The sequence below is a fragment of the Simochromis diagramma genome, unplaced genomic scaffold, assembly GCF_900408965.1.
Source record: "Simochromis diagramma unplaced genomic scaffold, fSimDia1.1 OVJJ01000293.1, whole genome shotgun sequence".
NCBI classification, from domain to species: domain Eukaryota; kingdom Metazoa; phylum Chordata; class Actinopteri; order Cichliformes; family Cichlidae; genus Simochromis; species Simochromis diagramma.
This window is the reverse complement of record NW_024386801.1, coordinates 3,985,551-4,009,281: the sequence shown is the minus strand read 5'-3', so window position 1 is coordinate 4,009,281 and position 23,731 is coordinate 3,985,551. Positions and strand designations below refer to the sequence as shown.

General features: G+C 40.5%; 2 protein-coding genes across 2 annotated transcripts; one reads left to right on the top strand and one right to left on the bottom strand.

The window, feature by feature from the left end:
* Window positions 1-192: 192 nt before the first annotated feature.
* uevld (UEV and lactate/malate dehyrogenase domains) lies at window positions 193-4,597 on the top strand. Its single transcript, XM_040025236.1, has 12 exons — window positions 193-415; window positions 1,021-1,105; window positions 1,200-1,265; window positions 1,390-1,553; window positions 1,640-1,781; window positions 1,868-1,962; window positions 2,098-2,203; window positions 2,484-2,654; window positions 2,740-2,904; window positions 3,195-3,282; window positions 3,417-3,540; window positions 3,698-4,597. The coding sequence occupies exons 1-12, from the start codon at window positions 374-376 to the stop codon at window positions 3,860-3,862; spliced, it is 1,413 nt and encodes a 470-aa protein (XP_039881170.1). The 5' UTR covers window positions 193-373; the 3' UTR covers window positions 3,863-4,597.
* A 26-nt stretch (window positions 4,598-4,623) lies between these two features.
* si:dkeyp-19e1.3 (TBC1 domain family member 3K) lies at window positions 4,624-23,642 on the bottom strand. Its single transcript, XM_040025225.1, has 14 exons — window positions 23,479-23,642; window positions 13,658-13,731; window positions 13,224-13,309; window positions 12,989-13,028; window positions 12,784-12,864; window positions 12,327-12,428; window positions 12,125-12,234; window positions 10,866-10,914; window positions 9,223-9,343; window positions 8,927-9,021; window positions 8,615-8,680; window positions 8,348-8,447; window positions 7,779-7,931; window positions 4,624-7,678 (listed from the first exon to the last, which is right to left on the bottom strand). Exons 2-14 carry the CDS (start codon window positions 13,721-13,723, stop codon window positions 6,291-6,293), a joined length of 2,457 nt encoding a protein of 818 aa, XP_039881159.1. The 5' UTR covers window positions 13,724-13,731; window positions 23,479-23,642; the 3' UTR covers window positions 4,624-6,290.
* Between the last annotated feature and the right edge of the window lie 89 nt (window positions 23,643-23,731).

Genomic DNA, 23,731 nt, shown 5'->3' with positions numbered 1-23,731 from the left:
TGCAAATGCAATACAGCAGGTAGTCAATGTTTTGCTTTGTATTTCTGTGGAAGAGAGAGCAAAAACGATTTCCTTCCCTAAATTGTGTCGAGTATTTTTGTTTATTTTATTTAAAGAAACTGGCATGGTCAGTATGTAAGGTTGTGCTCATACAGTGTGGTAATGGCGTTACATATGTTTTTGTACCTGCCACTTTGCCGTAGTTGATGTCACAAGTGGGCGGGATCCGTCGCCCTGTGTCGCCTGACTACTCCTTAAAGTTTGCGGAAGTTTGTTTTTTAGAGTTCAAGTGGAAGCAAAGTCTCAGTCTGGTGGAAATCAAAAGAAACGAGGATTATTTTTTATTTTCTTTCGGGGAGTCGTGCTTTAATAGATGGACCTCACGTCAGAGCAAATCCAGCGGATTCTTTCGAAGGTTAGTGATTTATTACGAGCTGCTTCGAAAGATCCTCTTAAGTTAAAACTCAAAACATAATTGCCGGGTAGTATAGCAGGCTAATATAGGTTAGCTGCTGTCTCCCTTCACTAACTAGCCGAACCAGCTCTGTTACTGAAGTCTGAGAGAAACCTGGATGGCAATGAGACGGGGAAAAAAGAACAGAATGGTAACTTATTTAAAATAGTAATGAGACAGGAAGGGCAATTAAAAAGTGCTAAACTGAGCTGCTTTCAACTCGTGTCTAACTTTGCGTAGATTGCAGTATTATTGTGCTTCACTTAATGTTGTTTGTGCCAATGAGCATTTCCATTGTAGGTGTGGAATACAGCAATACGCAATGACCTGTTGGACCCTTCAAGAAAATGTCAATATAAAAGTAATTGTTGGGTGTTTTGTTGTCAGAATAAATGTACGATGACAAATGTTCTTACAGCCACAAATAAATTAATTAATGTAAATAAAAGATTACTGTAATGACCCAAATCTGTAGAGAACTGATGTGGTACAATATACCTCATGTGTGTAATATATAACCCAAATATGAAACAGTTAAGTCTTCCTTCTCTGCCCCCTGATATTAGTACAAATTTCGTGATGTTGCTGTTGAGGAGTTGGAGAAATTCTATCGAATCTATCCTGGGATGACGCTATCCACAGGCACATACAGTAAGTTCTTACATTAAACCCATTTACTGCTGACCTTCACATTTCCTTCACACACAAGAACATTAAACTTAAACTATCTTTACTGATATTTCAGCATTTAGTGACAGCACCCAAAAAGACCTTCTGAAATTAACTGGCACCATCCCGGTCCAATATGAAGGTATGGCTGACCCAAACTCTTCTCACTTGCCTCCCAATTTTGATAGAGTTGTATAATTTAATAGCATCACTAATTTGAGCATCAGGTCATAATTTTGTACTGACTGAGGTGTCTCTGTCCAAAGGTCGCTCCTACAACTTCCCCATTCAGCTGTGGCTGTTGGACTCCTTCCCATTCACTCCTCCCATATGCCACTTGAAACCCACTTCTAACATGGTCATCAGAGAGGGCAAGCACGTTGATGCCCATGGACGTATCCACCTACCTGGCCTTCACAACTGGGATCATGTAAGATCTTGTACTGTCTGGTTGAAATTTAAAATTAAAAGCGGACAAGGTGCTGAAATGTTGCTGTTTCGTTTCCTCTGTAACAGCCAAAGTCATCTGTGGTGGGTCTTCTGAATGAGATGGTTACCAAATTTCAGGAAGACCCTCCATTGTCCTCAAAGACCACAACAGACAAGAAAGATCCCCATGAGCTCCTGGCGTTTGTCTCCAATTTCCATATCAGTGATGGTGCAACTCCTAATATATAGTTTTATTATAACTGATGATCAATAATGAGACAAGTAGTTCATAGTGATGGCTTTACTAAATTTCAGGTGGAATCAGCCATCACGATCAACCAATCAACAAAGTCTCAGTTATTGGGGGAGGAGATTTAGGAATGGCATCAGTTATGAGCATTTTATCCAAGGTAATCGCCTAATTTTATTTATTTTTTTAAATAAACTGTTATGTCATACAATTATTATTTCACCAGCTTCAGATGTTAGCAATTCCTATTTTACTATTCATAAGTGGTTTATCTTGTTATCTGCTTTCCATCCAGTGTAAAGTGGATAAACTGGTTTTCATTGATGTCGCTGAGAGTTCCACCAAGGGTGGCAGTACAGATCTGGAGATTTTCAGTCTGCCAAAGGTTGAAGTATCCAGAGGTACGTCACACTGCACCATCAAATAACCCAGAGATGCTTCTTTGCTGAGTCACCAGTGATGTCAGTTTGATTAGAAGGGAGAGGACTGGCACTGTGCTTGTGTAGAGAGCATATTTGATGACTCATCAGGAAAGAGGAAAAAGAAAACATTTGAACAAGAATGGGAATGCCACAGTCAATGTTTGCTGAATTAACAATGCCTAAGCTTTGTGTTTTTCTTTTACAAGTTTTGCTGTGACAGGTCTGCAGGAATTAATTACCATTGTCTCTGCTGTGCTAGATATCTCAGCCTCTGCAGGCTCCAGGGTGGTCGTGGTGACTGCAAACGCATGGAGCAGTGAACAGTCGTATGTCACCGTGGTACAGACCAACGTTGACTTGTACAGAGGAATAATTCCCAATCTGGCACGTCTCAGCCCTAGCGCAGTGATGCTAATTGCATCACAACCAGGTCGGTAACAGCAGCAGACACGCCTTCTACTGACTGCTCGGCTCATTATATAACTAACGTACGGTCACTCACTCTCTCTCTCCAGTGGACATCATGACCCACGTTGCCTGGAGGCAGAGTGGCTTGCCTCCAACACATGTGATTGGAGCAGGGTGTAACCTGGACTCGGAGCGACTCAGTCATGTCATGGATATCAACCTGAACACACACAAACCAGCCTGGGTCATAGGAGAACTTTCAGATAACAAAAGTGAGCCAGAAAGAAAGGACTGACTATTTAAATATTTGTTGTTTTTTTTTCCTTCAGTGAGTTCCTGACCTGTACACTGACTGTTTTTCCATTTACAGATATGTCTTAACCCATTTATTCACCTCACGTGTTGGGTTTTTCTTTTTGTTTTGTTTGTTTTTCCCCCAACCATTTCAACCATAAGCAGTAATGCTGCACTACCGGTTCAACTTGTACTTTCTTTCTATTCTAAGGACTTGGAAAAAAACACTAGTCATCCAAACAATTACGCTTCTGTTTTTGTCTCACAGTTGCTGTGATGAGTAACTCTGGGTTGAACTCCAGTGCATCACCTGAGATTGCCCAAGGATCCAGCTCTACCAAACCACTGTTAGACAGGTACTGGAATGAATTATTATAACTTTGAACAAAATGTTATAATAACTGTAAAATATTATAAGTGCATTTTTGATCAATTAAGTAAATATTTTTCTTTTTAAAAAATTGTTTATTATTTTAATTTGTGCCTGCAGAGCCTTTGAGATCATGAAAAATCGAGGCCAGCGGTCATGGTCGGTGGGCCTTTCTATCGCCGACATTACAAATAGTGTCCTGACAGATAAGAGGAAGGTGCACTCTGTCTCCACACTTGCTCAGGTAGCAACACTAAGTGGCTTGTTATTGAAGCAACTAATTCAAATAATGTGAGTGAGTGTGTGTGAGAGAGTGTGAGTGTGTAATGCTTTCAGGGCATTGTAGGAAAGGTCATTGATTATCTTGTTCTAAAAAAAAAAGCCTTTTCTGTTTACTTTAGGGTTGGGGTGGCATAGCTGTAGAGGTGTTCCTCAGTCTGCCGTGCATTATGGGAGTAAACGGTTCCACACGCCTAGCTGGAGTGTCACTGGGACAGGAAGAAGACTCCAAACTAAGGAACAGCGTTACCTCCCTTTCCAACCTCATGGCTCAACTTAGGATATGAATGATACGAGCGGTGTGGGCGTAGCTGTGCTACTTACTACCCCGTCCTCAGCGGGTGGACTGTGTCTGTGTTGAGGTTGCATGTGGTTTCTCCTTGCACTAAAGTTTTTAGGTTACAGGCGTTACTTCTATTTTGAATTTATATAAACCTAATCACAGCATTTGTTCATCCATTCTCCTCAGACAGTGTATAGCAAATCAATCAATACTGTCAATGTACAGACAGCATTTTGTGTTCCCAGTAACCACATCTATGACAAGCCGTTCATTTTGTCTGGGTAAAAATGACAATTTGTCACAACTTGATACATGAATGTACAGAAACTTTCTGCAAAAACATAAAAACTTGTGACGCTTGTAGCCTTTAACTGTTTTGTCAAGAACAATCAAAGTTGAAGACAAGAGTGCACTTATACCTAAAATGTATTTTTAACCCATTCCAACAGGGTGGCTGCAGATAAAATATGAAGTACGAATATTATACATACTGTAGGATGCTGGCGTTGAATCAGTGGATTATGTTGGAATGTTCTTCTTTCATATTTAATATTAAGGAACTTCTAAAGGTCTAAATTTAAATCTCTTGTGCCCTAATGTACTTTGTAAAAAAACAAACAAAAAAAAAAAAAAACTAATTTAAGCACCTTGATATTGAGGTATATACACTATATGATACTGTGGGGTGTGCAATAAATATCTGAAAGCAGTTGTGAATTGTCTTTGCAGAAAAGAGGAGGAAAAAAAAAAAAAAGAACAGATAACCCGGGTTTGTCTCTTTATAAAACTCATAGTTGCATAACTGCACAAAAGCTTTGGTCTGAGCCCAAATCTCACTGATGCCAAACAGATCCATAAAAGGAGTACTGATCCACAATTGGTGGGCAGGTCACATGACAGAATACTCCAGCAAGCCAAAATATACTTGTGTGGGAGCTAAGGTCCAAGTTGTTAGACAAGAATGTACAGTGAGTCTGCAAACCTAGACCAAAGACTTTAGCACGAATTTGTAATTCCATAAAAAAAAAAAAAACATTAAGAACGGCAAAGTCTGTAATAACAAATGTCAGTGCAAAAAAACAAAACAAAACCCAAAACTGATGTTTACATACAATGTCATAATTGTAAGAACATAAACATGTTTGACTATACAGTAGTTCCTTGTATTTTATATTATGGCTCAACTTCCATTTCTCAAAAAAAAGTCCTTATAGCAATTAAATAAAACACTAAAGTCACCAATAGCTCTAAAGTATGTGAAGAAACTCAGATGAATTTTTCTTCCTGGTTTATATCAGTTTTAAACAGTGAGATATGGGATTTGCTCATGTATAAGTCTCTGAATATGTGCACATTCATAACCAAGAATAAAAGGAGGAACTATTAACAAGCAGAAGTAGTTTCCCAAAAAGCATCTCGGTCTTTGAGTCTATTCTACCACTGAACACTAGATGGCGCTACTCTCAAATAAAGTGTCAATGGATTTTACTGAGAAACTGCTGATGTGATGGAATAAAACCTCATTTTAGTCTTTCCTTAATTAAATTTGATACATGCATGTTTATATACACAGTACATTATTGCTGTGAGATCAAGTATTAGACAAACAGATAACACTGGAACTATTACTTTGAAAAACAAAAGCATCCAAACAAAGAAATTAAAAAGACAAACAAAGTACCCACTGCTACCTGCCTGGGAAATAGCTGACCTGACCAGGCTTCATGTGATATAAACTTCAGTATTTAAAGCAGAGAAGTATCACATCGTTTCATATTGCTGCTGGTGGATACAGCTTTAAACTCTCTGAAAGGTTTGCCTGTGCACTGCATTAGTGGTCCTTTTTTAAATCAAGTACTGACCTAAAAATTCTGTAAAGAATAATAACAGTTTCTCATTACAGTTTGATATACTGTTAGATATGTGAGCCTGCTCACAGTTTGATATAAATTCAGCATAAATGTACAGGCTTTGGTTGCAAGGTCTCATTTGGCAGCCTCAAAGCCCTTGTGTTAGAGTTGCAACCCTCAGTGCACAATGATAAGGTTAAGACACTTTGTTGGGACACTGTTAAACAGAGAGAAACAAACCAATGGTGAAATGCGCAGGTTGTATGGACAAACAGTCTGAAAATTTCTTATTACAATCCAAAAAACTGAAACCTCATTTTCTCACATGACAACAAGAGCAGGCAAGTTAACACTTTTTCTGTGCAGCCAACAGAATTTAAATACAAATTTGACACCACTGCCCATAAAAGAAGGTGCAAGAATCTAATACACGAAGCATGAGCACACGCGAGCACACACACAACAAATTTAAAACTTACTGGCCTTTCACCTTGAAAATGTCTTTGAAAACTAGACAAGCAGTAACAGAGAATCCCAAGCATATTGTCAAAATCAATAACTCAGTAACATTTGTATAACACTTTAAAATGTCACCGACTTGGGCAACTGATGTCCACTTTGAGGCACCCTGCAAAAGTCTGGACTGGACTGGACCAAAGCTACTCCTACTTCTGACTGTCCTGAGGATCTTAAGTGAGTCGGAGGTGACCCGGTGTACAACAGCGGTGCTGGGAAGGCAGAATGGTCTCTGGGGCCCCTGGAGAAAGGCTTAGAATAACCGGGTGACATGGCTTTGTGCGGGTCTGAACAGCTGGCAGTGGTGCATTGGAGGGGACTAAGTCTGTCGGCAAAACTAGGTGGAGGAGGGGCAAGGATAGGATCCTCCACCCAACTGCCCTCTCCTGCATATTCTGGTTCTTGTGGCAAACTGGGAAGGGCACATAGTGAGGGAGGGGAAGCAGAGTGATGCATGTAGACAGGAGGTGGAGGCAGAGGGTACACAGCAGGGTCATATTCTCTGTTGTATGATGGGTTGTTGTGCAGGCTAGGAATTTCCTCAGGAGTGGAGCTCAGCACTCTTTCTAGATTACGGTCATCTTCATCAACCTCCGAAAGGTTGTCATACTGTGAGGTGTTAGAAGGCCGTCTATCTCCTGCAGATACCGGGACGTATAGAGAGACTGGGAACTTGGTTGGCTTTGGGGGAATTCTGGGAGAGGAAGACGAATCTGTGAAGGCACGATTGGGGGAGGGTTTTGAGGGCAAAGGTTTTTTCTGCATAATGTCAAGTGATGTCGGAGGTTTAGGGTATAGTTTTGGGGATAGCTTAATTTGATTGACCAGTGGTGAGGCTGAGCGGGGGGAGTGAGAGCACTGCTGGATACCCGGGCCAGTCCTAGCTCCCAGATGGGGCGAACAACCTCCCAGTGGCATTTGGTCAATCTGGTTAGGGAAAATGAAAGGTGGAGGTGGTAGATCGGGGAGATCCATGATTTCCTCCTCAGCTTCCATTGTATGCATATCCAAGGGAGGGGGCTCATAGGGTGGAGGCCAATCCACAGGTTCTTCTTGGATCTCTGTGACTGAGGTCTCGTTTTCCTCGTTGCCCCTCTCTTGACTAACTGCTGGGAACAATTCCTTAACATCTCTTCTTACCCCTACTTTTGGAGGGATCGGAGGATTTTGACAAGGCCTCAGAGAAGATGGTGTCCCTTGTGTGTGAACCACAACAGGGTCTGGTGAAGGCAAACTAGGTGTGTTTGGCCTGGAGAGGCTTCTTGATTCCTGGGGCTCTTCAAGGGAGGGAGGCTGATGTGGGGTGATGCCAACTGTTTCCTGGGTATCTGTACTGGGCTGGCTCTCAGACTGCGGACTTATTTTGACCTCCACAGAAGAGTCAGGCTGCAATGGGAGAAGGAGTACTGGTCTCTCTTGACCCAGAGGCTTCTTGGGTAACTCATCTGACTTGGCTAAAAAAGGAAACAGAATTTGTGGGTTATTACAAGACAAACGCTGTGGACAAAGAAGCTTAGGATGGGGGGGGAAGCCTGTAAAAGAACATAGGTGCACCTGGAGGAGGTTGGTCCAGCTTTTTACTGCGTAGTTCAGTCATTGCTGTCTGCAACTGTTCAACTACAGCATCATCAGGCATGAAGAAAGAAGCAGCCAGCTGCTCCTGAAGAAATTCTCTCAGGTCCTCTAACTGAAGTTTCTGCAGGCGCTCTGATTACACACACAATACAGACAAAGGAGGAGCAAAGTAATCTATGAGGATCATCTCCATGAGGTCAGGAATAGAAATGTTACTGTTAAAAAGAGTAGTTAAGCTCAGATGTAATGTTTAAAGATACCAAGTAAAGAGATGCCAAGTAAAGAATTGGCCTGTTAAAGGAGTTGTTTTGCAAGAAATCAACCAATGTGCCGAGCCAGTGCTAGAGTATGCCACCCAATGAAAAATCAGCTTTTGATTCTTCTCCACAGCAACCGACTACTTCTGTTATGTAAGCCATCCAGTTAGGAAGCAGCCAACCGAGAGGAAGCGTGCGATGTAATCCACACAGTAACACTCACTCGTGTAGCAACAGCAGCCGCGGCCGTATCTAGGGATAAAGCGCGGCATGGCACAGCCTCATACTCACTTTTGTGTAACTTGAGGATAGTGTAAGCCATAGCAGATAGCATCTTCTCCCCTTCCAATATGTAGATGTCCCATAAACGCAGGGTGAGGGTGAAAGGTGTCTGTTAATTTAAGAGTCAGTCTCATCAAAACATAATAAAACTGCCATAGGTGTAGTTCTAATTTAAAAGTGAAAGTAAAAGAAAGCATTGTGAGGCACTCATTAATGGGACTAGATATAACCCCCCCGAAAAAACAGTGAAGATCTGGAGGAAATCCAAATACTCACTCTTTCAATGAAGCACTGCAGAAACCATTTTGTGGTGTAAATCCCTGTTGTCATCTGCTCCTTGTCCTGTGGAGCAGGAATGAATGCGAAACTCTGCCTTAGAATTTGTTTTCAGTTATAAATCTCGCTTTCCAAATACTCTGGAATCTAAGATCTGCAACATGCGGCCCTTTGCAACATGAATTAATCAAAAAAATGAGAAATGACCTGATTGTTTGAAATGAGTCTGAACATCTAAGGTTTCAAAGAGCTCAATTACTCTTGTGGATGGAAGGATGGATGGAAGGCATCAGTCATCAGTCTGCTACTCACCAGGTGTTTCTTGAGCTTAGGCAGCATTTTGGACAGGATTAGCTCATGATGAGCCTGGAAACGGTGCAGCTTGGGAAATCCCGGGATGAAGAACCCTAGCAGGGAGGGGAAAAAAATTAGTCAGCATGACTATAAATTGTGTATGGCGATAGCAGAGATGTATTATATACAAATTAAAGAGAAAACGATTACTAAAGTTAGTAAAGGATCCTTATATTTTTAATTGGTTTTAAACAGTACAGTTACTTCCCAGACATTAATTAGCTGTGCTTTCCTGTTTCCCATCTCTGTCTCACCGTGCATGGAATGCTTGTTGTCGGTAAGGAGTTGGGACAGAGCCCAGAAGGCATCCTCCTCATTCAGGTACATGAGCAAGATGGCAGCGATCTGACTCATCCCCTGGCAGTAGCTCACCTCCTGGGGGAAGACAGGAGCAGAAATGGCTTTAGTTAAACAGAACGGGCAAATGAGAGGAAGTATTCATAATTTAATAGAGCAAACACACACACACACACGCACACACACACACGCACACACACACGCTAAGAAATGAGGGAACAGAGAGCATCTGAATGTCTTATGAGGTCTGAAGACAGACTCTGGAAGTTTTACTGTACACAACAAGATGTAGTGTTGGTATTATCAGCACTTCAAACCTGGATTGTACAAATATGTACACTAGCCAATCAAAGACTCTCAGTAATGTCATGCATCCGGCTTCAATTACTGACAATATGACTTCACAATGATTCAGTGACTTAAACTAAACTAGCCCTTGGCAAGCACATACATGCAAACACAGACACATGCTTAGTATTTGTCCATATTAAGGCTGATTTATTGTGTAGCTACCAACGGACACACCAGAATATCCTTCCAAGGAAAAGCATAAATACAGTTAGGGTTATGGTGAGGTTAAACTACACATTCCCCACATTCTTCACTACCATCACATAGGCAAAAAGAACAAACATGCCTCCCCCCCTCCATCTCTCTCTTCCCTTTTCTCTCTTGGCTCTCCTACTGACCCAGTTTCTTCTGAGCAGTGTGTGAGAAGAGGGGAAAAAGGAAAAAGGGAACGACACATGCCCATTTCCTCTGGCTCAAACACCTCTACCACACAGGAATCGACTACAAAAACCAATCAGAAAAACAGACTTTGGCTTGCCTGCGTGTGGTGTACTCTTCAAAAGTCTATTGCTAAATTTCTGCTAGTTGAAAAGCGTAGGAATATTAAAATCTGTTCAATATGAATGCAAATGATAGATGTAAGTGTTCAGACACAGGATACAAATGCATACGAGTGCTGGTTGATTCTGTGCATGTCTGTAAACTCTGAATTTCACCATGCAAAGAGAAACACTTGGAAAAATACACTGAGACCCTCAAGCAGATGCATGAAAAACTCATTATCTCTGCCTTCAGATCCACAACTGTGATTCAAAGACACTGGTGCAGAGACACTGTTTAGATGACTGCTAAGTGAAAAGTAACCAACTTGGCTTCTATGAGAAATGAGGATGTGAGGTTTGTTTTTCTAAAAGCTGCGCTTAGCTGGAAACAAGGCATCTTACATTAAGACAGAATAAAATCTTAGAACAAAAGAGAGTGAATTGGCTTAATACTTGTCCTGAAGCTAAAATATTGTCAAAAGGGGGAAGTTGGTCTAATAGTGTGAACAATGGTCTATCTGCTACACTGTGTTGCTGTACAATTAGGCCAAGCCAGTCATAAATAAAAGATCTCTCCTAAGGCTTTAAACAAGAGTGACAACAGATGGGTCTGGATAGCTTGGCCTGTTTTCCACTGTACAGACACTAACACTCTTGATGGATGTGCTGCTTGTTCCTGTGCAGCTAGTGTACACAAGACTCCTCCATATTATGCAACACAATGTTACCGTAAGTACGGACACAGATACACGGACAAATTTGCTCACCGTGTTGTAGACAGAGTAAGCAGCTAGTACGTGAAACAGCGCCTGTTGCCTGGAGAGAGAACAGAGAAGCCACCAGTTAAAACAAACAAACAAACTGAAACGCTGTGTTGGAGTAAAGCGGTTCAATTGAACCAATTATTTTATCCACCCAGTCGCTTAATCAACCCTCAGTATTGTTGCTACACATTTAAGTTTTAATGTGTGACAGGACTTCTTTTATGGCTGAAAAAAAAGATGTCCAAAAAGATAACTTTTATGGTTTTCTTTTCGTAATGGCTGACCTTGTGAAGTAGAGAAGTATATATTTTGTTCATGATATGTGAAAATATGCTGTCATATACGGAAAGCCCCACAGATGTTCCAGAAATTACATCTGATTACAACTGCTTCAGACCTTGAACACAGGCAGCCAATGTGTGTAGGCTAATGTGTACAACGTGCACACGGCGTAGGGATAGTAACAGATCTAATGTACGCAGATGTAGATAGGACAATGCCCCCACAGGCTTCTATAGTAAATAGATGTCTTATGGACAGGGACAGAGACAGGAAAGGAGCTTTAAATAGCTGTCAGTTTCTCAGTGTGTGTGAGACAGCTGCTGACTTGCAGGGAAGGAGTGGGCAGCCAGGCAGGATGGAGCGGTGTTTTGGTCTATTTGGACTCGGTGGCTTTGAATTGGAGGGGAAGTACATTACAAAGGGCAAAAACAGAGCACTCAGTTACACACTCAGAGTGAAGAGTAACACATAACAGCGCCTTGCCCCAAGCAAATACAATGAGAAACACAAGAAGGTATTTAGTGTTTGGAAGGTAAGTCTGTGTACATTTGGTGATATAAGTTTCTGTTGTTGCAGTGGTATTACAGTACATGTGACGCCAGCGCACATTTCTGTATAATGCCATTTCCTGTGGGGCTTTGCGCACTGACAGGAAGGCTAATAAAATGCAGAGAGGAGGAAACCACATCTTTGGTTTTGTGTGTGTGTGCATGGCACTGTGTGAGTGCGTGTGTAAGTGGGGAGGGGACAGGGCTACTGCAACGTTTAGGTCAGAGGTCACACCCTGCAGGAACCTCTGTCAGGGGAAACCTGGACATGTGACCTGACAAAACAAAACAAAAAAACCTGACGAGGCCACTTGTAACAAAAAACCCAAAAAAAAACAACCAAGGTTTAACAGTTTGTATGTGTGTATAATGTGTTACATGTGGATACAATGAAATACTTCAGCTTCCTCCTGAGTGAAGCTAAGAACTCACTTGACTCCAAAGCGATCCATGAACATGATGTGGTTCCTGAAGGTTCTGTTAACATCCAAGTCTATCTGCTTAATTTCTGTGGAGAAGTTACGAGCCTGCTGCTTCATTTTCTGGATAACAGGGGAATGACATTTCTGTGTATAAAAACCAGGACACAGTTTCTCAAAATCATAGAAAATTGCCAACAATTTTAATAGCTTACCTCATATTTACCATGTTGTTTCACCTTCTCTATGTCTAAAAGCAAGGCCCAAGCTTGTCCTCTAAGTTGGAGAGGAATACCTTTATATACACGCTTCGCCAGCTGAAACAGATGTGACAGGAACACATGAACACAGGCTCTTCATGAGGCGGCAAAAACAGACAGAGGGACAGCATCACGTTTGAATGCTTCTTGAGGTGTACGCCTTTTAGCTCTCTAGATTGACACGGATTCATCTCATACACTCATGTACTTGTTTTTTTTTTTTTTTATCCATCTCCTCACGATAGTCTGGTAAGAGGAGATGGATAAAGGAGTGAGCTGTGCTTAAAAGAGGAATGGAAAACAGATTATAAAAAGAAACAGAAATAGTACATCAGATAGCCAAGCAGAAAAAAGGAAGCATGGGCTAAATTAAGACATGTTGGTGTCTGAATGTTGATGGGTGACTATCGACCTTTTCACTGCTCTTGTATTTGTCCCATTTCTTCACCATCTTCAGCCATTTCTCAACTCGCTCGAGCTCCTGCTGCTTTTGCTGGAGAGAAGAAAGACAAAACAACATGTGGTTCAGTGCATGTGAGAGTCGGACATAAATAGATCACTTGAATGGTAAAAATATGGTAAAAATATGAAGTAGCTATACGTTAAAATGTTCATACCTTTTCTTCAAGCACACTGGGTGTTGGAAGCTCTTCCTCACTGGAGAAGGGCAGGAATACACAATATGTATCAAAGCGGTAGATTAAGAGAGTAATCTACATTTTATAATGATAAAAAAAATCATCATAATCTGAGAAGTAGCATAGACAGAACGATGGGACCAATTCAATGCAAGGGAATGTGCACAAATTTAAAATAGTGCAAGGTAGAGACCAAAGCTTCAAATGTACTTACTGCAGGAAGCCAAAGCGGTCTGTGATTTTATAAATGCTGTAGTCAGCATCCTCCCACGGATCAATGCTGACACCCTCCTGCCTGCCCTGAAACACAAACAGTTCAAATCATGCATATTTGGACAGATCCATTATTTTCCTCTTTAAACCCTGCGAGTCAGTGCACTACATTTTAAATTAGGAGCCTGAGACATGAGCACATGCCTTGACATTTTCTGATGATGTTCTGCCTTCCTGACAGATGCAATTGAGCCCATGCAAAGGTAGGGAGCGTGTGAATGCTGATCTGTGTAGTATCCTCCAAATGAAACGTGACAATCTTCTGTGGCTACACCTCTACAAATGCATTATGCTTTGCAAAAATATCCTAAGTGTAACCACAAATTGGTCACTATGGAAATGTTCACAGTCACAGGTTTTCCTGTAAACACCTACCTTGTCATATTTAGAGATGATTTCAGCCCGTTCTTCTGCTATTAATGTGTCTATGTCCTTCTTCATGTCAAAATCTATAAGAAAACACACAGAAATAGATTAAGAGAGTAATCTCTCTTAACCTGTGTATATGCCAATGCATTGGCATATACATTGGGTATGTGGAAGAATATTGACCTAATATTGAGGTAAATATTGATTTACTGCTGATTGGTATGGTAGGATAATTACACACTTGATCCATGATATAAAATGTTGCTTGGATGTAAAAGAGATAACTGTAACATAAAACTGCTACAATCTCCTTGCATTAAACTTAACGAGATCCCTCCATAAAAATATGACACATACAGAAATTGTGAGGTAAACAGCCTATGAGTGTATGCTGGAGTTGGTAGAGGGCTTGAAACAGTACGAAGCAATGCAGCGGCACTGACATGTCAGAGCGAGTAGGAAATTTAGAAATTTAAATATGGAATATAACGGATGAGGCATGTTACATGTTTATGACGCAGTGCAGTTAGAGTTGGCTGTCTGAATTAGCTTGCATGGTATTGTCCAATGCAATTCTTCACATTGACTTTTTGAAGAGTGTTTGTTTTAAAAAGGTTACACAGGAAATTAGTATAATAAGTCAGCCCTTTGGAATAATACTATGTTATACTGATTCTCGACACATGCAGCCAACAGAAACCTCAGGCAGTAGATCTTTCGTAGCATGCCAAGCAGCAACAGGTGTGAATGCACCTGTCATCTCACACAAAGACCCTTTAACTTTTCCCTGCAGACCCTTACTCATTGTGCTGACAGGAGACATTGCATTTGAAGCGATCTACAATTCACAAAACGTACAAGTTCAGGATGCAATTTGTTTCTCAGTACCTGTAACGGTGTCTTCCCACACACATAAAAAGGTATCCAGTGCTGCTGAAATATGAGCACTTCTTGGGACTCTCCTACAATTAAGCCTAATAATGGAAGAGGTTTGCCACAGTAGAAACAGGTGCTCAGTGAAACCAGACCTCTGAACAAATGGACTCTGTTGCTCTTTGCTTTCCTTTTCAAAATTTCCCTTTTTCTCATCCACCTCAGCTTGAGCCATTTCAGGGTTTTGATGGCATCAGCATACTTTCTGAACAGCTGTGTAAACCGTCTGTGAGGTGAGCTCGGTAACCAAAGGCTTATCTTACCTATATCACATGATCAGATAATGTGGTCTTACTAGTGTATTTATCATAGGCTAAGAAAGTCGTAAAGAAATAAATTAATAAAAAGCTGAGCACGTTAAGGCAACTATTGTTGTGATCTGGTGCTATATAAATAAAACTGAATTGCACTGAATACTTTAACTATGCACACAATGTTTTTTAACATCGGAGTTGATGTGTGGAGTGTCATGGCACCACATTGTAAAGCTACATAATTGTTTTTCTTAATTAATCGAATTTTTAAGCCCTCTTGATTTAATTGTATTTTCACAATTATCAAAAGTTTAATTTATGTTTCTCTTCTAAGACATGCACTGAATTTAAGTGAATATCGAGGACTAATCTTATTTTAATGCAATGACTTAGTAGGAACGTCACACAACACGGATGTGTAAGCAAGGTTATGCCAAGAGAACGTGCTCTGTTATTATGAGTTCAGCTTTAATGGTACTGCCAGTGAAACTTAATTCAAATGCATGAGGAGTTAATTGATTTATATGCCAACAACTTTAACCCTTATGGTCATCAAAGTGAAGATTGCTTTACTGCATTTTCACATGTTTATAAATTTAAGTTGTAAATGTATAAAATATATATATATATATATATATATATATATATATATATATACACACACACTCCGAATATGTATAACATTTCATTATGCTTTGTACAATGGAATTTTACTTTTTAAAAGTCCTGTTTGCTGAGGGAATTTCTTTAAAAAATAAATAAATAAATAAATAATTAAAGCATCTGTCGGGCTTCATCATTAGGTCTCAGATGCTTTCTTCCTGTGTTGAGTCTCCACACTGCTGATAGCATTGTTTTTGAGCCAGGAAGAAAAGGAAACTAGTGACTGCCACTCCTTCAATAACAGGTTCAAGGAAAACTACAGAAAGAGTGGGACAAAATTCTTCTTCCTCCAGCCATTAAACAAATATTTCAACTCTTTCAGACTTGGACTGTGTGATCAGCAAGAAAGATTTCAGTAAAACTGCAGTTGATCTGTCTGTGTAGGTTCTCAGTCATCCAGGTCAAAGTAATCTAAGGAGCTTGGAAAGAAAAGCGACCGGACTTCTTTAAGTTTTCTGAAGACGTTTCACCTCTCATCCGAGAAGTAAGATCATATCACACTAATACAACTGGTGATTTGCTTATGACTCATAAGCAAAATACAAGAGAAAACAGCTGAGGCTACATCCGTGGCTGCATCAAAGTAATTTACTTTACTGCCCTTTTTAAGTGGTGAACAGGAAGGTGGTTACTTGTGGTCGGGATCAGGGTGTCAACAGATGGAAGCTCAATGGAAAATCTGATTAAGCAACTGAGAAGGTCACCAAGTGGGAGAAACCTCACACGAATATCACACCTGGGGGAGTTAATATGAACAGGGATGTGTCGTTTGTCTAACTGTGTAGAAAACAGAAGGAATGAATAAAGGTTATGTGTTTGAAAGAAACAAAATCGGCCGCTTGAGATAGTGAAAGATAGTGAGCAAACAGTAAGCTGGAATTTGAGATGGTTAACACCGCTGAACATTCAGAAGAAGAAAAACAAAACAAACAACTGTATGGCTACGTTTTGACAACCATGTTGCTAACAGGGTAGAAACTAAGGCTTAGATGACATCATTTCCTGTTATGACATAGGGCTCTAAATTAGGCTCACATATATAAGCTCACAGTGCACAGTTGTAACCACAAAGAGCTTGCAAAGCATTCTGAGTCACAGTCAGCTAATTACAAGGTCTTCAGCGGTGATGCCGTGATGCGGCAGTCAAAACTTCCTTTACTGATTTATCACTAACATTTCCTATCTCTAAATGTTGCTCACATACTCTAAAATGTCATGGATAAAGCCATAACCAGCCTGGCTTTTGCAAGGAAAAAAATTAAGCCAAGTAGCTTTATTTCAAAGACTTACTGGTAGCACACTTTTAAACAGCTCTCCGCACTGAAAACCAAAAGGCCATTTATAGTTCTATCAGCTAACTGCGGTTCAAAAACTAAAAGATATATTTAATCTCACAGGAAACAGAACACAATTCTCAAATGTTATTTAAACATATTTCTGTTTCCCTTGGTTTCTGATCATCTCTCTTTTGGCTTATAATCAATCTTAATCCGAGCGGATTCCGATTTAAGACAGAGGATTATACAAGCGCCAAGTAAGAATGAAAGCTTGGGATTACAAGTAGTCTGGCAATAACTTACCGTAGGGCCCTGGAAACTAACCACAAGCGCTAGACTCCTATTTAGATAGATACACGATAACATATTTGCAATATGTGCGTGTGGGTTGATATCTTGAACTGAAGCCTTCAAGTCAAACTACCTCAGACAGTTTGTACCAGCACAAGGGCAAAAACACAAGGGAGACGAGCTGAGGTCAAATTTGGAAATACTGGAAAAAAGTTGACCTGAATCCCGAAGGTCAGATTCGTTGTTAATATCTGATATTAATATTGTTATTAATATCAAATTTTTACGTTAATGTATTTTATGTGGCTGTCACTCAAAACACTAACCTCACTGCTGATGGCGACGCAAAGCAAAAGACGCCAGATGTTTCGTTCTTTTGAGCACACGATTAGTCAGCGCTGCATGGTCAGCCAAAGGACACTCAGATCAGACAAGCTTGAACCATGCACCAACTCAGCCTGGTTACCTTGCAGAGTAAACTCTCACACTCACTCTTCAGATGCATATTTTATTATAAACATGTACTGTAAACCACCACTGTTCCTGCAGAGGATCTTACAACCTCACTGTCAGGGTACTAATAAGCATGAAGTGTCAAAGACAAACACATTTTTAATGAGTCACGACTAAGATGTAAATGATCTAAATCTGATGCTTTATCAAGGGTTTCTCACTTCCCTACATCAAATGAAAAAGCAATTCAAATTAAGAATATGGTGGAATTATACATCTGTTGCTTAAGTTTATAATCGTATTAATTACTACAGTCATTAGCAGAACAATTTATGACAATTAAATTGAAAGAATGTCCTGTGGTGCATTCCATTTCCCCTGTCATTACATTAGCTCAGTGGTGTAGCTTTGTGGCGGCTGTGAAGAACAAGTATGTCATTCTAGTTCAGAGAAGGGAAGCTTACAAGCAACCACATGGCTTTAATTTCCACATGATGAACGCTCAAGTCCCAGATGGCAACAGAGCTCCAGTTTTGTAATGGGTGTCAGACACACAGTGTATGCATGTAAGCACGGATGTGTCCAAGAGAAGCAGAAAAGAGCTGGAAAAAGCAGACAGAGAGCAACGGCCACGAGGTGCCCTCCCTACTTTAAGCAGGGGCGAAGAAAGATGATCATCCAGGGTCAAATTAGATGGTAATAGAGGCCAACTGAGAGCACTATTAAGAGATGAGGAATGTCATAGAAAGCTTAGAACCTACTTAGAGAACAGGAATCATTATTACAACAAACACAAGAGTGACTATTTTTGCCTCTAAAAAAATTAAGTTATGAAACCTCCATTAAAGCAAGACCAAAGCAGCTGAAACAAGATTATTGTATACTCAAGGTGAGTTAATCAGAGAGAATTTTTCCTAAGTACAATATAATGGACATTTAGCTACCAAGTCATATTTTTAGAAGCCACGTTTTAACATGCTCAAAATATGATCACATTAATATAAAAAACAAGCTCAGATATCTCAGTATCATCAACAGCTTCTATATATGGCTCCATACTAACAAACATGTTTGGCAGGTGTGATGGTGCATGGACAGGAGCCATTTGTTTCACCGTGCCCATGCCAGTAGCATTTTTCTCAAGGCTTGCTCATAGTGGCTACTGACTCATAGCAAAGTAAAATAAACTGTGTACTAAATCTTTTCTTGACTGAGCTGAAGCAAACAGCAAGTCCATACTAGGAATTCAAAGGACAATTTGAGACAAGAATAATACCACCCACCTTAGGCCACTTAGAGAAAATCTTACTTCTTAGAAGCTATGGTCTCCTTAACAAAAGATTCCCTGTCTTCCTTACTGTCTGGGCCCTTTCCCCCGCCGCCCCATCTCACTCACTTTTTTGTAGTGTTTATGCATAGAAAATACAGACACAGACGTTGTGGCCCAGGGGGAAACATCCAGAGCTCAGGGACTGAGAAAAAGCACAAAGGCTCAGAATAGCTTGCTGTCCCTAAGGACTTTTTTGTCCTGCTGCACTCTATATTACCCATGTCCCTCTGCCTTATCATTTTTCCAGAGAGAGCCACACAGAACATAGATTATACCAACATTACTCACCATCCAAATGTGCCCTTTTTCCTTTCATGACAAAGAAAAAAAACAAGATGGAGCAGGAGGAAGAGGGCTCACCTCACCTTGTATCACTCAGACTGAAAGCAGTCTCTGTTCATTACTGTGGCTTGAGAGCAGGAAGGGGGGGGGTCTAATTATAACAATGACCACACAAAGTTTTAGATGCTAGAGAAGCAAGCCCATCGCAGGCCTGTTTCCCAGAGTGCAAGCAATTTTTTGAGGAGTGGTATGAGGAGGACAAGAATGTCAAGGGAAGAATATTCATAAACACAAAACCTCAGATCCTGCAGAGAAAGCCACATTCTCATAAATGGATCCTCATCTTAAGAAAGACACAGTCACAACATAAGCGGTGTAGCTAGAAAAAAAACCCAAAACCCAACATATATCCACACTTTAAATAACTACTGTTGTGGTAATGTTAGTAAACTCATACGTGAAGCTGAATGACTAATAAACAGAGAAAAACAGGTTTTAAAAAAAGCAATGCTTAAATCATGCTGATGATAGACAGATCTCATATTTAACCATTTACAAAAGCATCTTGCTGCACAACAAGCGTCCTTCACTAAATTAAGAGCAAACGCTCAGGTCACATTACTAAGTTCAAACGTAACCTCTGATACAGCTTCCACTCTTTACAAACCATTATATTTTGCCCACCACAGCACAGTGCTAGGTTTTGGAAAGCCAAACAGATTAAATAATTCAAGAAGGTGAACACAAAGAGAGGATGTTGCCCAATGAGTAAGAGCCGACCACGGCCAAAGTCAAAAGCTGAAGAGAAAAAAGAAAAAATGCCAGGCTTACCGTTACACACGGCGCGTGCGATTCGGTCAGTTTTAATGTTGTTTACAAGGACAGAAAGAGAGGATTATGGAAGGGGGACAGCATACACTGGAAGGACACTTAAAGCAGTTCAGCAAAACGAGGTTAAGTATTTGGGGCAAAAACTAATTTAAAGTGGCATCTAGAAAAGACACAAACAGAGCCAATCATAGAGGGGAAATTCCAAGATGGTCCGTTTTAGCCATTCTACAAATGTCAAAAAACAAACAAAGATTTCAGCTATTATCCCATGAACCGACCACTCGTGTCCTCATGGGTGTAGCAGTTTTCAGCCTGAGTGACAATTTACAATCTCAACAGCGGTGTGACCTCAATTTCACTAATGACGGCGTGTGGGAAAAAGAATTGGGATCATTTATAGACAAACTAGCTCATGCAACTGTCAAAATGAGTTCTCGCAGAAACCTAGTTTCTTGCACCATGATTGTGATAAAGTAACATACTGATCAAATGCTAAAATGCTGTATTTGAGACTTAAGGATTATAATAGTGTAAAGTAATCTTATTACACTGGTATCTATCATCTATTTGCCCTCTTATAACTGCCTTCTTAATATGATCATCCTTGTGTATTAATATAATTTTAAAAGGTGCTAACAATCGCAGTCTTCATAAAAGCATCATAAATGCCCCACTATTCTGAGATATTCACGGACTATACTATTAAGTTCCAATCCACTGGATGACTTTGGCTTTTCTGTGCAGAGTTTTCAAGTTCTTTCTAGGAGTGCAAGCACAGGTTTGGCAAATGAGGAACGCAAGTTGTGTGTAGGTGTGAGTGTGACTATGTTTGTCTGTATGTAGCCTGTAAAAACACAGAAAAGCTATTCAGGGTGTGCAAAGGTCTATTACGCAATGCATGGTGACACAAACTCCAGGATCTTGTCACTCTGAAAAGAGAAATGTAGAATACTAATAGCTGGGGATATTGAAATGTTTTGAGGAAAATCTTACTCATTTCTGTCCAAAATAGCTTCTGTGACATCTACCCTACCATAGATTATGATTGAATAATACTGTCAGATGAAGGGATTTTGACCAGCCCATTTGTGACATCTCGACCTAGCATGGCTCACAACACAATGTGCGAGACATTTTCATACAGATCAACAAGCAGTGTTGCAGCTTCTGGTTCTGATGTAGCTCTCATTTGAAATAGGCCGGACAGCTTTAAGCACGATACAGTAAATAAAAGCAAAACAAAAATTAAACATTATTTTGTTGGTTGATAAAAACAGACCAACACCTGGACTTGCCTCAAGTGTGCCTCGGAACAACTTTTCATAAACATAGCTATAGCCTATACTGCTAAGCCCCCACACGCGATATGACACCTCCCCAGCTCTGACCACGATAGCATTGCAACAAGATGATCAGAGATTACCTGTAGGTGGTTTAATCATGTGACAAGGCCACTGAAAACCTTTCACGGGTTACACTATTGGGGTAAAGTGTTTCTTTTTCTTCTTTCTTTAAAAGGCTGGCAAAAGGCTTCACTATTCGGTGCTTTTTGTGACACTGGCCCATTTGTGAGCCTTTGGAATCTATCATAAAGCCGCCATTCAGACCAACAAAAAGACTATTGTTGCTTCTCTGCTGTAATAATATTATCCCAACAGAAAACAATGCAAACTCCTGGCTGAAAACGAACATGTGAACCATAAACAGACGTAAATGTTGTATCAGAGTAAAAAAAAAAGAAAGCGTCTGTGTTTATGGTTTATTTGACTAAAGCCAATTATGATCCTTTCCTCCAAGTGCTAACCAAGGGATTTACTTATTATCTATAATACCGCAGAACATAATACTACATAATTGCTTTTAAGTCTGCTAAGCAGGGATATAAAACAGCAAATTTATAAAAGCTTAATGAACACATCAGTGTTCTAAAAAAGGCAAATTCTAGTGAGTCATTAGGAAAAAAAGACAAGGATAATAAAATAAGGGCTCACATGCTCTGCCTCACATGTGGCTGACATCCTGCTTGCAGTCAGAACAATGTTTAAAGGGAAAAGTTTTACTCACACACATATCCTAAAGTCATCATGTGCTGCTGGACTCTAGATCAAATTGACGGTTTGAAAACGATGAGATCCACGTAATATTCATTTTTGAAAATGCCATGCCCTATCTGTAAGTGCACACAGATTTACAGATTTATTTTTCTCATATATGAAAATCTAATATTAAAGGGTGGTTGACTTACTGAGACTTGATTTATTGCTATCTGAAAAGCTTTACAACAGAAACCAAATCAAATCAGTTCTTAACTAAAATAATTAGGAACAGATGCAGGAGATAATTAAAGAGGCAGGAAATTGTGACGTATGGGTGGGGTTCTCACAACAAGAAGCAAAAACATAGAAACACCTTTCTGATATGAACAGAAAGCAGCATCTTTAAAAAAAGAACACAGCTGTGAATTGTGAAGTGTGTGTATGAAAACCTAATATAGCACTGACTTAATACGCCTGTACAATACTTCTCATGCTATTACCAAGTACATATTTAAATTAAAGAGGTAATGTGCACATTAGCAACATGCACATCTGTAATATGAGTCTGCAATCCTACACAGGGGAGCTAGAGCTGCTGGACATCTTTCACTTGAGTCTGTCTGTCTGTAACCTCCCCCCACTCCACATTTGAACCAGCCAGACTCCCATTAACCTTCCAGAGGGGGGACCAAACACGGTGTAGCATGACATACAGACCAGCTACTGGCCTACTTTCGGATGCTGGAGTCTGCTTTCTGAGTGGTGGGATATTCAGAGTAAACCCCAGCTGGCTCCAGTTAAAAAACTATGTCGCTTTTCGGACATAAAACGACAGGACATTGTGTCGAACACAACTATAGTTCCCGATTTTGACACTTCTCTCATACCTGCGAAGCATACATTAACACAATGCGGAACTTAAAGATGGTAAGAGCGAAACTGATTAAGAAATGTCTTTGCTTCGTGAGAAAAAACCCCAGACTAGTGCTGTTCGGGTGAAACGCCAGATAATTAAGGACACAGAGTCATCTTCCCTGTTCTTAAACACTTGTCTTGTCACGGTTAACACGTAATTTAACAGCTGGAAAGCCCGTGAGAGTGATGCAAAATCAGAAATTCCCAAAAATGAATACCGCTCCTACACTTCTCTTAACCACAGAGGGTTTGCGAAGTTAGCCAACTTCTCTCACCATAAACCGTATCTGTTCCCTAAAAAAAAACCCCAAAACATTCACGAGCACAAACCTTCACTTCCATTAACGGTTAACACGAGCGCTTTCTAACAGCCCTGCACGTGCGACTAGTTTTAAAACGAGTGAACAGGGGTTCATTTACTGATCTCTAGCTGATTGCGCAAGTTGTGAAAACACAACAGGACAGGAAAAGACAGTAACAAACGGGTCGTTTCGTTACAAGCGCTAATCAGATGGAGAAGACAACACAGTGTGTCAGAGACGCTAAAGCTGTCTCCGCTCACCTTTTGAAGTGACTTCTCTGTTGCCGCGCTGTACAAACTACATCCACTATTCTCATTCTCTCCCTCGCTGCGAAGGGGAGCTGTCACACCGACGTTGCCACCGCGGTAAAGGCTCGTCCACGAGTGTCGACTACCTCCGCTCAAATCGATGTTGGTCAAACGGACAACCCCTCCACCCCTTCCTCCCTCCTCACTCAGCCCTGCTCCACATGCCGCGAGCGAGCTGGCTGCAGCTGTCTGACAGGCTGCACAC

Bases quoted from the DNA above. Each gene is read 5' to 3' on its own strand.
- uevld (XM_040025236.1), top strand. From the start codon at position 374: ATGGACCTCACGTCAGAGCAAATCCAGCGGATTCTTTCGAAG. The intron at 1,963-2,097 runs GTAATCGCCTAA...CTTTCCATCCAG, and splicing joins TTATGAGCATTTTATCCAAG to TGTAAAGTGGATAAACTGGT. The intron at 2,204-2,483 runs GTACGTCACACT...CTGCTGTGCTAG, and splicing joins AAAGGTTGAAGTATCCAGAG to ATATCTCAGCCTCTGCAGGC.
- si:dkeyp-19e1.3 (XM_040025225.1), bottom strand. From the start codon at position 13,723: ATGAAGAAGGACATAGACACATTAATAGCAGAAGAACGGGCTGAAATC. The intron at 13,310-13,657 runs GTAGGTGTTTAC...TTTGTGTTTCAG, and splicing joins TCATCTCTAAATATGACAAG to GGCAGGCAGGAGGGTGTCAG. The intron at 9,022-9,222 runs GTGAGACAGAGA...CCTCCCTGCTAG, and splicing joins CAACAAGCATTCCATGCACG to GGTTCTTCATCCCGGGATTT.